The sequence below is a fragment of the Mus pahari genome, chromosome 1 (genome assembly GCF_900095145.1).
Source record: "Mus pahari chromosome 1, PAHARI_EIJ_v1.1, whole genome shotgun sequence".
Taxonomy (NCBI): Eukaryota; Metazoa; Chordata; class Mammalia; order Rodentia; family Muridae; genus Mus; species Mus pahari.
Window position 1 is genome coordinate 55,551,237 of NC_034590.1, and position 12,481 is coordinate 55,563,717.

The window sequence follows — 12,481 nt, forward strand, 5'->3', positions numbered from 1 at the left end:
ATGTAGATTCAGGTCTGACCCAGGACTGGTTAGAGAGACCTGCAGAGAACAGCAAAGGAAGGTGGAACAGGGACAGAGCTGCAATGAGGAAGAGGTGGTAGATAAGGAAAATGACCAACTGCTCAGGTATGTGATGAAGGAGGGAAGGCGCCAAAGGACTCTCCAGGCTCAGAACAAGGGTAGACCATGTTTACAGAACACTGAGCCTAGGTACACCATGAAAAGGCCAGTGAGTGCCACCTGAGAAGGTGAACCTTCAGATTGCAGGAACTCATCATCTGCTCTACACACCAATGACAGCCTGAACTCTTACCCCTCTGTATGCTTATTTTTAGCTCAGTAAGTTTCTAATCTAGTAGAAAAACTAATTTCTTCCATTAACACCAAGATGACATGTTCAGTTCTTAACTTACTTCATCTAGCCTAATTATAATATAAAATATTCACAGAAACAAATTAGCATGTGAACAGTCTTTTCCTAACAGGTATATAAAAATTAAAACAATGCAGGCTGGGAGAGATCCCACAATACACAGAGGGCTTGCTGCAAGCTCTATTACCCAAGTTCAATCCCCCAAACCCACATGAAGATGGAAGCAAGAAGTTCCTTGGCATCCACCCACATACCATGTACTAGTATGTACCAACATACATATCATCATCATCATCATCCACAAGCTGATCTTGTCCTGGCATCATGACCTTTACAGTCAGTCACTGCAGAGAGTTTGGTTGCATCTAGGACATTCACTAAGTCAATTGGGGAAAAGCTGGAACTCCCTTCTGAGTTCTACCCTAACACTACAGTAGCAGCCAGCAGTCACACTTCCCATCTGCAAACACATTCTCTGGTGAATATATTCTGAATAGGTCTGCTTTCCACTCTTCCCCCAAAGCAACTGCCCACACTTCACTATAAGCATTTAAAATGCCAGGTGAAGCAGCACGCGGGGGTTCTTTGTGTTCCCTTCTCTTTGAAGTTCCAGTGCTGAGCAGCAGTGGCTCTTGCAGCTACTCAGTATGTAACTGATACTCAGCTAACTGTCGCCTGAGCCCCAAACTTGAGCAATTCAGACTTCCTGGAAACAGGCTTCCAGTTTCACCATGGCCTTTAGCTCTACAGTGAATCAATATCATGGAACTTATCAATGAGCTCTGTTACACAGCCCTGAAAACACTCCCTGAATAGGAAGTGTGAGGCATTATGGGAACATTCATATTTTAAAAGGAAACATGATTCAGGTCCCTTGGCTAACTTCAGGATATGGGCAAGTGACAGCTTATGGTTGTCCTCTTAGCAAAGAACAGTCAGAAGGTTCTGAATGGCCAGAGAAGCCATTTCCCCCCGAGCCTCTGCCTCCTGCTGCATCTAAGAGGGCTCCCTTGTGGCTGAAGCAATGCAAAGGGCAGCCTGCAAAGTGACTGCAGGCATTGGATTACAGGTAAGGCTTCTGCTCCTGGAAAGAACTTCTTTGGCAAGTATATAGGAACACAGCACTACTGCATACTGCTCTCCAAAGCAACAACTGTGAACTTCTCTCTTCTAAGTACTTCCACAGAGTGAGGATCCACTTGGACATCTCCCTACAGACAGCCGGAGGGTGGGGGAAGGAGGGATTAGCAACCGATGGGCCTGGTCTCCAGTATCATCTGAGCATCTGGTCCAGCAACTCCAACAGTTCTATAAGCAATCCTCACCAATGTCATCTCATGCTTATGCCTCACTGTGTAGAGGTGCTGTGTCAGGACCTGGCATAGGTATTATCATTTACACCACATTATCAGTTACACTATTCAGTGGAAGCTGGAGAAGGCCACAGCATGCTAATGGCACCAAGCAACTTGTAAGTGGCCCAGCCAAGTCCTAAATCCAAGTCTGCTGGACTAAAATCTGTTCCCTTAATCACTAAACACACTATCTGAAAGCTCAGGCAGGTAGGAACGTGCTTCTCTGGGATATCCTTCTAACAACCTTGCCTATTCTGACATAAGCTGAAAACCAATTCCAGCTGTAAATCTCCTAAATGAAGAGATAAACCATTAGACCATCTCATGTTGGGAATCTTTAGCCTGAGCCACATACAAGCCTACTGCACTGTGCGGCATCTGCCCTCATCCCTTTTCTGCTTTCTCTGCTCTATGGAGGGTTCCGAATGGCATCTACACAACAGGCCACTTCCACCACCCCTCAGTGCTATCTCGTGTCTGTAGGGAAGTGTAGGGAAAGGAGTAGTGTCCATTTTCCTTGGCTGCTCTCTACCATCACTCTCAGGCTTTTATCAGATGTCCACACATGAGGTCACAAAAGAACAGTAACATACATCTACCGCTCCACTAACCTAGTTTAAGGAAATTATCCATGGTACATTTTTCAAGGCCAAGACTCTGTGCAACATACCTGGACTGAACGGAAAGCAGAGCCAACAGGGAACAGAAAGAAAATGTGGAGCTCTGGATATGAGAGAGAGCAGAGAAAGTTGATCTATAGCCCTTCTCCAAGACCAATGTTGAAACCTAATTCCCACCATACCACTGTTAGAAGGAACCTTTAGGAAGTGATAGACCAAGATGCCCCCACCTCCTGAAAGGAATAATGCCTTCTGTCAGAGTGGGCTCAGCATAAGAGGACACCATCTTTGCTGAATAGGATAGAGAAAATAGAGAAACCACGGGGAGTAGAAGGTAAGGGTGGAGTGCAGAAGCAAGCCTTACAAGAAAGGGCACAGGAAGCAAGCACAAGATAATGTGATGTAAAACAAAACCCCATCAACCCTGCCCAACTCTAACCCCAGTGAGGAGGAGCCTTCTGCCCCTCTGATATTTCAGGAACCTTCTTGGAAGCTAAGGCAGGGCATTCACCACACCACTAGTGCCTTGATCTTAGACTTTACAGGGTACAAATGAGGAAGAATAAATTCTCTTCTTTATAAATTATGTATTAATGCTACAACAACACAAAGGGACAAAGAGAGACAGAGTTAGTGGTGATTCTGAATTAAAACTGAATGCCAAATCCAAAAGTTTTAGTTTTTATCTACTGTCTCTATCTTCTTTTCAAAATCAAGGAGCCAATTACTTAAAACAGTGTGCCAAAAAGAGGTCATTGTTTTCTATCTCCTATGTGTATTTGGGTGGGGACTGGACCAGACCTATAGCTTTAGTATGAGGCTAGCAGGCTAGCAGAAGCCAGTGCAGATAAGAAAGGTGTGACCAAAAGATCTCATGGATTTCTAAAGCCTGACTTCAGAGTCTTACCTGGGATTATGAATGCTGATTTAAAAAGTGTGGTGGAGGATGAAGAGTGGAAGCAGAAGGTAGCAAGGGACCTTAAGGGTAAGGTAACTCAAAACAGCCAGCCTTAAAGGGCTGTGGCAGCGCCTCTTCCAGCCTTAAGACTGAATGTTAAATGAGTACTTAGGATACTCTCCAAGAATATCCTAAATAAGATGCTGAGAGGAGAGTAAACATTACCAAAGAAAACAACAGATGCCCTGCAACTGGACAACAGCAGGAGTACAAGGTCCATCAGAACAGAACTAGTCAGCCGGGAGAAGGCAGGAACGCAGACTCTGTTCCCTGCAGGGGTGAAGTAGTAAGCCCAGTCTCCAAGCACTGGGAGGAAGAGGGAGCAGTCAGGGAGGGAGGGCTCTGTGCAGACAGACTGCTTTCAAGCTGCTTTGCCTGGGCACATTTGCTCTGAGAGCCATGTTCTTCCTAACAGGAGTCTCCCACTGCTGCAACTGTGAGCTAGCACTGACAGCTGACCCTCTGAGTCCATACCTTGTACACCTGCAGCTTCACCATCAAGGTATCAACAAACACGAACTGCATCTCTACTGAACAAGACCTTTGCCTTTTCATTATTCCCTAAATAGTTCAATCCAACAACTATTTACATAGCATTTACATTGCATTAGCTCTTACAAGTTATCTAGGCGGGATTTAAAGGACGCAAGTGGGTTATATGCAAATTCTGTGCTGTTCTCTACTAAGGACTTGAGCTGTGGATTTTTGTATCCACGGGGTCCTGGAAACAAGTGCCCATGGATACCAGGAGACAAGTACATTTCCTTTTTCTATAAATACCACTGCGCTTTCTCCTTGTATCAAACAGTGCTCAAAACAGGTTTTGTCTTCTTACTACTTATCAAAGACAGACAGAAATCCTAGGCTTTTTCACTAACTGATACACAGTATTCCTCTGAGAACAAAGAGGTATGCTACCAACTTCACTATGCACAGAAAAGGAGAGCTGTGTTACACTCGAGGAGAGGATACCTAGAGTGCCAATTTTAAGTACTAATCATAATCAACAGACTGTGTGTGTGCCTTTCAACCCCCATCACCTATGTCACCATAGCTTTACTGTCTGTCACAGGATTCTCCAAATCACAGAGCCTATGAGTGGCAGGCATTAGTTACAGAACAGTATGTGGATATATGTTCACATGCTTCTAAAATTAGTTATCAGAGAGAGAAACAGACAGACAATGGCTAATAAACAGTTTGCTGACTGAGTAAGAAATTGGGTCTTTAAATTGCTTTTTGAACTAAGACACAAAAAAGCTTTTTTCTCATCTTCCCCACTCTGCATCTGCTTTCTGTTACCAAATGCCTTTCTCCTCCACTATCCTTGCCACATACATCAAATGGAAGGCTCAGAGATGACCACTCACAAACCAAATAATTAATGTCCTACTGTCCCACTTCTGGAAATCTAGATGAAAACACTAGCTAAAATTCTCTGCCTACTTTACACCCTATTCTTGGGGATTATTTGATTGTTGGGGTTCAATCCCACTAAGTCACTGTCAAACATTTGCAGTCTGCAACTCTTGACAAGATCTGTCTTCTGACAGAGCATGCACAGAACCTGGATCCACCTATCCTCACCCTGCCCTGCATACATCAGCCACTTCGCCTTCCCAACTCAAGCAACACACAGGCTCCAACAAGCCCCCACGATTTAGTGTCCTCTCCAATGCTCCTGAACCCGCAGAGGGGATGCACCTCTATCCCTGGTACCCTCCAAGTGGCTTAGAGGCCATTTCTTACGTCACATGCCAACTGTCTTCTTCCACACAAGGCCACAGTTTCTACCTCCTCTCCAACACTCCCCCCGCCCCAGAAATGTTTAAATCCTCAAAGCAATAACCTATTTCCCAAATATCAAATCACTTTTTTTTTTTTTTTTGCCTCTGTAGCCTTTTTTGAAGGGACTGGCTGACTTTATACATGTGGGGATCTGCATGCTAGGGAGAATTCCAGCTCTGTTAAAATCACTATAACATAGGAGCTGCACAGACACGTAATAGATAAAAACAGGACAAATGAAGAATAAGAATAATTCTTTTGTTCAACACAGACACCACAATGTCAAAAGAACACCAATAAGACAGCTTGAAAGTGGCTGAGACCACAAGCCATTTGAACACCCACCATTTTTGGCGAATTGGATGTAGTCACTTTTTGCAACTTAGCAGTACTGACTGACTGCCACTGGTCAACAGAGCACTCACTCATCCTATAAATGAAACACCCTGAGCAAATATTTAATCAGAGTCTATATTTTAAGTCCCAGTGCTAGTTTCTGGGAATAGATAAAACAGAGGTCCTTCCCACAAGGAACTGCCAATTAAACAGCAGCTATGGCAATGCCATAACAAGCACAAGTAAAGGGACTGAGTGACAGGTGTAATAGCCTGTTAGTTACTTTTCATGGCTAAGACAGATACGGGGTACACAACTTCAGGGTGGATTTAGTTTAGCTCACAGTTTCAAAGTCTTTATCTATCCAAGTTCAGCTGGTTCTGCTGCTTTTAGAACTGTGCCAAGGCTGATCATTAAGGAAGAAAGGCATAATAGAGGAAAGTTGTCCCTACCCACCCACTTCCTCTCCATGGCAGCCAGGATAAGAGAGGAAGAAGCCAGGGCAATACATAACCTTCAGAAGCACAATGGTAATCAACTCCTCCAATCAGGTCCCACTTCCAGGTTCCCCACTTCCCGAAGTCCATTTGACTAAGAACCATCAGTGGATTAATCTGTGGGTGAAGTTGGGTCTTTACAACCCCATCACTTCTACCAAAGCTCCACTTCTGAACACTGTACTGGGAGACCCGGTCTTCAACCCATGAGTCACAAGATGGGGACACTAGAATCTCCTAATATAACTAGGATCCAGTAAGGATCAATACTCTTAACATGAAGGACATTCTCAAAACACCAACCAGGAGCTCAGGAAGCGCTTGGGATTTGGGGCTGCCCAGTGTTGACTTAGACAACTTATTTCTCAGGGAATAATCTACGGGCCAGGACAGAGACGACTCAGGAGGCAGCAAGCTCTCTAGTCAAGTATCTGTGCAGTATGGTTAACCAGAAAGTCAAAGGAGGGAAAACCATTCACAGAAGACCTCATGTTCAGGAGAAGGTTTCTGAACTGGCCAGGAGGAACTGTCACTGGGATCAAAAGAAGTGCCTCAATAGCAAGAACCTCAATACAGCTGGGAAGGGGCAGAGCTGAGCTTCCTCCAGACTACGTTACTGAAGGATCACACACAGTAAGACAAGACAGACAGCAATCTAGGCTGAAGGAAGGTAGTTGGGGAATCAGCCTCAGAATCAGGTAAGCCAGACTCATATCTTTTGAGAAATCTAATGACTACAAATATGGGGCCAGAGAACACTATACTCCTAGTTAGGAGACCTGTTGGTTGGCTGTGAGATTATCCTGGGGTGGGCGGATGAAGGCAGCATACACATGGGCACTGGGAAATACTCTGAACACTTCACACCCAGCACACTTTTTTTTTCTTTTAAGTCAAATAAAACAGAACACATTCTGTTATGCAAAGCATTCACTGAGGGTTGTGGGGGGGAGTGTTTTGTGAAACATTTGGTTCAGACGTGCAGCCTCACATCAATGTATGTGATGTGCAAGCATGATCAAGATGTAGAATGAGCATCTCACTGTAGTTGATCTAATGGGTTGGGAAAGCACAGAATAAGAGGCTTTGTAGATGTCTTCAAAGTCTGATTCTGGGAACCAGGAGTGATGACACACACCTGTAACACCAGCACTTGTGAAGCAGAGGGAGGAGGTGATGGTCAGTCTCAGCTACAAGGTGAGTTTGAACCCAGCCTCCAAAAGCAGTTTAAAAACAACAACAACAACAACAACAACAACAACAACAAAAAAACCCACAAAAACTAAAAGCAACAACAACAAAGAACTCATGCTTATTTTAGATATGAGTTCTAGTAAAACATTAAAGCACAAGCAAAATTTAAAGATATTACCAGGTAATTTGAGTCTTAACTTACCCCCCAACAATGCTTTTCATATGCAATAGGCTGCACCACACCTATGTGGTAAAGCAAACATACACACTCAAGTGTGAAAAACAGAGAAATGTCCACATGGGAGCAATGTCTGTGGTAATTTCTACAGATCATCAACTCAAGGCAGTGTTTCACTGTAGAAATATCCAGTACTAAAATTTATTTTTAATACCTACACTATGGCAGATTAAGTAGTTCAAGATTGTGTGACACGTGTGGGCACAATTACCGGGTGACTGGACAGCCTTGGAAAGCCAGCTCTCTTCCTCCACCTCTGGATTCCACAGGGGAAACTTTGGTCACCATGTCTACCCACAAAGCAGCCTTCACTCACTCAGCCATCCACCTACCCCACATATTTTCTTCCAGGCAAGGTCTTACTGTGGCCCTGGCCAACACTGAACTCACCATGTAGCTCAGGCTAGCCTGAAACTTTGAACAAGCTTCCCTCTGGAGTGCTGAAGCATACCCCACACCAGCACTCCACTCCCCGCTTCTGACACACACTACTGAAACCTGTTCTTGGGAACAGGTGGCATGTGACTACTTGTGGATCCTCAGCCACTCCATCAGGACAGAATCCAGCCTCATCTGCCTACCTCATTCTCCAAAAACTATACCCCAATTTAGGATCCCTCCAAGACCTCAAAAGAATGTGAGCAAGCAACACAGAGTGAATACTAAGGACTTCTGTTATACTCTGTTATATTTCTCAAGAAGCATAAGGGATAACTTATGAACATATGTGCAACACATATGGAAATAAAGTCATTATTACTGGCCACATACTTAGCCTTGCAAATAGACGTTTCATAAAAGCGATACAAAGGTCTCTAAAAAGAACAGTGCTTACTGTTCTTATTCTGGGGACTTATTCCTCTAACGAAATCCAAGCTCATTACACACAGGACCTCAGGTACGGTTGCCACCTGTGCTATGGGGATTGCATGGTAAGGTCACAAGCACCAAAACAGGGCAGGTCACTTGACTTTCCCACAAACCAAATGTCTAAGTTCAGAGTAAAACTTAAGCTAGTTTCCCCCACCCCCAACCTGGTCTGTCCTCAGAAAATAACAATTTGTGCTTGGCATGTAAAAGACCCTGAATAAATACTTTCCAGTTTTATGAACGCTAACTCAAGGTCAAGAGATTTCCTCACGCCTATAACACTCTGCGCTACTGGTGGTGTTTAGGGAAGGTTCTTTAGCTAACTTCCTGATCTCCCGGTGCCACCTACTCTGCGGGACCAGGAGGCAAAGTCCTCACCACACCCGACCGGACCCTGCTAATGCTGTTCAGGCATCGCCCCAAGGGTGACTTTCTACTTGGAAAGTCTTTTAGAGGTCATCGTCTCCCCAGCTTTCAAGGGCTCTGAAAACCCCAAGGTCACTTCTACCAGACCTTCGGGGTCTGCGCGTAGCTCATGACACAACTAAAGCCCAACCAAGTTGGTTTGGCCCGTACACTGGCACCCCCCACAGCGGCCACGTGCGTTTAACCGGAGCCACAAAGACTCCAGGCCGCGCGGGCCAGTGAAAAGCAGGCAGGACCCTTTAAGTCTGAGCTCTCCATCCCCGAGAGCTGTTGCAATCTCGAGCGAATGCAACAATCCGGGAGCACAAGCCCTCACCCCAACCGTGGCTCAGGGCTCACCGGGTGCGCAGCGCCTGCCACGCGGCGTCGATGTCGGCGTAGAGATTCTTTTCGGAGGGCTTGCCGGAGCTCACACCATAGCCCGAGTAGTCGTAAGAGAAGATGTTGCAGTTGATGCGCGAGCCCAGGCCGATGTAGAAGCTACACATCTGGCCCAAGTCCACGGCGTTGCCGTGCGAGAAGAGCAGCGTGTAGCGGCTGGAGGGCGCGCAGCGCACGAACATGCAGCCCAGCCGGTTGTCGCGGGCCGTGCGCGAGAAGAAGACCTCGACCGCGTCCAGCTCTCGCTGCGAGTACTGCCAGTCGGCGCGCTCGCTCAGGTGCAGGCTGCACGCGCCGGGGCCCGCGCCCTCCTCGGCCGGAGCGGGCTGCGCCGCCGGGGCGGGCGCGGGGGTCGCCGCGGGAGCGGGCGCGCGCTGCTCGGGCGCCAGCACCGTGTAGGTGGGTTCGGGGGGCAGGAAGGCCAGCTTGGCGGCGATGCGGCTCGGACAAGGAGGGCAGCAGAAGAGCCAGCACAGCTCGCCGAGCGAGAAGCCGTTCATCCTGGGGCCGGGCTCGGGCATCGGGGCGGCCTGGCGCCCGCCGCGGGCGGGAGGGAAGCGCAGGGAGCGCAGAGGGAGAGCGCCGAGAACTGGAGGCCGGCCCAGGAGGCGGAGAGGCCAGGGGCGGGGCCCGGCGGGCGCGGCGCGGCGAGCGGGGCGGGTCAGCGGCAGCCCCGCAGCCCCGGCGAGGTGCGGACGGCCGGGGCTCGCGCGCGGCACACAAAGCCCGCGGCGGCGGCGGCGGCCATGGCCCGCTCCTGCGCGCCGCCCCGCCCCCGCACGCTACTGCCACTTCCGGGTTACCGCGTCGCGCGCCCCCACAGGCGGGCGGGGCTACCCATCGGAACGGACGCCCTAAGCTGAAGCAGGACTCCCCGGGCTGGGCGGGGCTCCCGCCTCTTGGGCGGGACTTAGCGCATCTGGGCGGGGCTACTCGTTAGAACAAACTCCCGGGTCCGAAGCCAGGCTCTGGAGTCTGGGGCGGGGCTTAGCGCGATTGGGGCGGGGCTCTGAAGAGATTAGGGCGGTTGGGACAATCCTGGTTTGAAAAGGTAGGTGTGCAGATACTTTAGAATTCAGTTCTCCAAAACCAGCTTTCTGTCCTGGTGGAGTTATTGGGAATTTATGTAAAAGATAATTATTGAGAAAGAGAATTGAGTACATTAAAACTGCCTTGCTTTCCTCTAATTAATGCTATTTTTTTCTCTTTTGACTGTTTGAGACAGTTTAGCCTTCACTGGCTTAGAACTCGCATGCTTCTAGCCTCTACCACCACTTGCTGAGATTCAAGGCTTTTTGAACAGCCCCTACCATAAATGCTCTGGTCCATCTCGTACGTGTTTCCGTGTTGCAGGAAGCTGTTGTGTATGTACAGCTACGCAGGTCTTTCTGTAACAACAATTACAGCAGTGCCTGTTGGTTTTACAACAAATTGGTGTCAACGCGGTCCTTTCTCACCCCCACCCCTTACATCACCCCCTGTGGTGCCAACTGGGTACTCCATACTCCATCATCTGTCCTTTTTGATGTTAGTTTCTCTAGAACTGTTTTGGCACCAGACTTTTTAATCATGAAAGACATGTTACAACGATTTTAATCCACTGTTGTCTTGGCTATAGGCTTTAAGTGATTTTCCATATATAACTCTCAGGGCCTCTGAAACCATGTGAACCCTGGTGTCCAGTTGGCAGAGCCACTCCTCTGGACTTTGGCACCAGGCTTTCCTTTCAGGGACAGGAGGCTACCTGCAATGAATACAACCAGAGCCCCAGTGGGCAGTTACCACTCCAGACCTCATAAATGTCCCAAGAGGGACTACAACTTTTTTTAAACAAAAAGAATTTTGAGCATCCTAATATAAATTGATTTACCAGTACCAACTTGAGTAGTAACCTTGTGGTCTGAGTTTTCAAAGGCCGTATCGTCACTGAATCCCCAAAAGCCTGCCCACAACTCCTCTCCAAGTCTGTTTTAAAGTTAGATGGGCAAAATTGCTCTTCCCTAGCTAGGCTCTAGTGTCTGGCCCCAGTTTCGGTTTTCCCAAAGACTGTGGGAGTGGTTTCATGTTAATATTTTGCCTGCTTGTTTCCCATATTAAGTCAACGTGTGTTGTGTTTTTCAAGAAATACCTCCTGGGTCCGTCACCAGAACTGCAAAAGATAGGACAATCTCTGCCATAGTCAGTCAAGACACTCTAAGAAGACTGAAAACAGTTTTGCATATGAATTAAACAAACCATCAACTCAAAAATGGTGATGGGGATCAGAAGTTCAAGGTCATTCCCAACTTTATAGTGAGCTGAGGCCAGACTGGGCAATGAGACCATGTCTCAATTAAATAAGCAAACAAACAAATCGGTTATTTGTAAATATTTAAATACTATTATCATTATTATTATTATTATTATTATTACATGTGTTTTGGGGGTGGGCATAGGTATGGAGTTAGTTCTCTTTCTCCATCATGTGGGTTTGGGGGATCAAACTTGGGTCATGAGACTTGTTTATCCACTGAGCCATCTTGTAGCCTTAGGCAGTGGTCTCAGGTCCCCACTTGGTGGTATTTCTGTGAGGAACAGATGCTAGTACATTTCACTCTAATGCAGAGTGAAAATAGAGGACGTTGAGTACCGAACTGAAGTGAGAAGCATCTACTCTCCTCTCAGTCAGTCTTCCTTCAGCACCGTTCCTCCTACCTGACAGAATGCACTAGCATGCAGTTCATGAGAGGACAGCTAATGATGCCTAAGTCCACACCTTTGTGCTGCCAATAGGAAGGATAGCAATCATATTCCAGATGTACTGGTGGCAGTCCTGTTGGCTTAGTTTAGTCTCTGTATCCTTCTGCAAAGGACTTGTGCAATATGACTTTGTACATTACCGACAACTAAATAGAAAGATTACATTTTTTGGATCATTTTAAGAACCTGTACAGAAGGGGAGGCTTCCTGTGACAGTAAACTGATTTGTGTCTATCTGACTATTTAAGTTTAAAGAATTTAAACCCTTATGTTGTGTGCCATAGAGAGCAAGCCTTGCTCACCCATGCTATGCAGAGCTGAGGTTAGGCTTCGTGTGGCCCTCTAAGATGAGATGTGCTGCCCAGGTCTGGCAAACTCAGTCTCTCAGCACATCTGTCGTGTGAAAGCTGCTCAGCGAACACTTTCTAGTGTTTGGATGCCAACCATCTTTAGATGTGAACATCCACATGTGAGACGGGATGCCTTGGCATTTGGGCTGGGGGAGTTTAACATCTACCTTGGAGAATAGCTGTGCCTTATTAGATACAAGGACCAGGATTAACAGCTGTCCAACTTGACCTTTAAGAACTCCTATATGATTTCTTACCATCCTAGCAGAGTAAGGTCTAACTTTGAATTCAGACCAGCAAATGTGTTTGTTGGGTCCTTAGCATGAGTCTAGTCAATGAATTGACCTGGGACATGT

The 12,481-nt window shown here is 46.9% G+C and overlaps 1 protein-coding gene across 1 annotated transcript in view; it reads right to left on the minus strand.

Annotated features, from left to right (window-relative positions):
• Abhd17c (abhydrolase domain containing 17C) overlaps nt 1-9,788 on the minus strand; it is a 43,653-nt gene extending 33,865 nt beyond the window's left edge. The window contains exon 1 of the mRNA XM_021196112.2: nt 8,995-9,788. Within this exon, the coding sequence (XP_021051771.1) occupies nt 8,995-9,557 (563 nt within the window). The 5' untranslated portion in view covers nt 9,558-9,788. The remainder of the gene's footprint in view (nt 1-8,994) is intronic.
• Nucleotides 9,789-12,481: the final 2,693 nt, after the last annotated feature.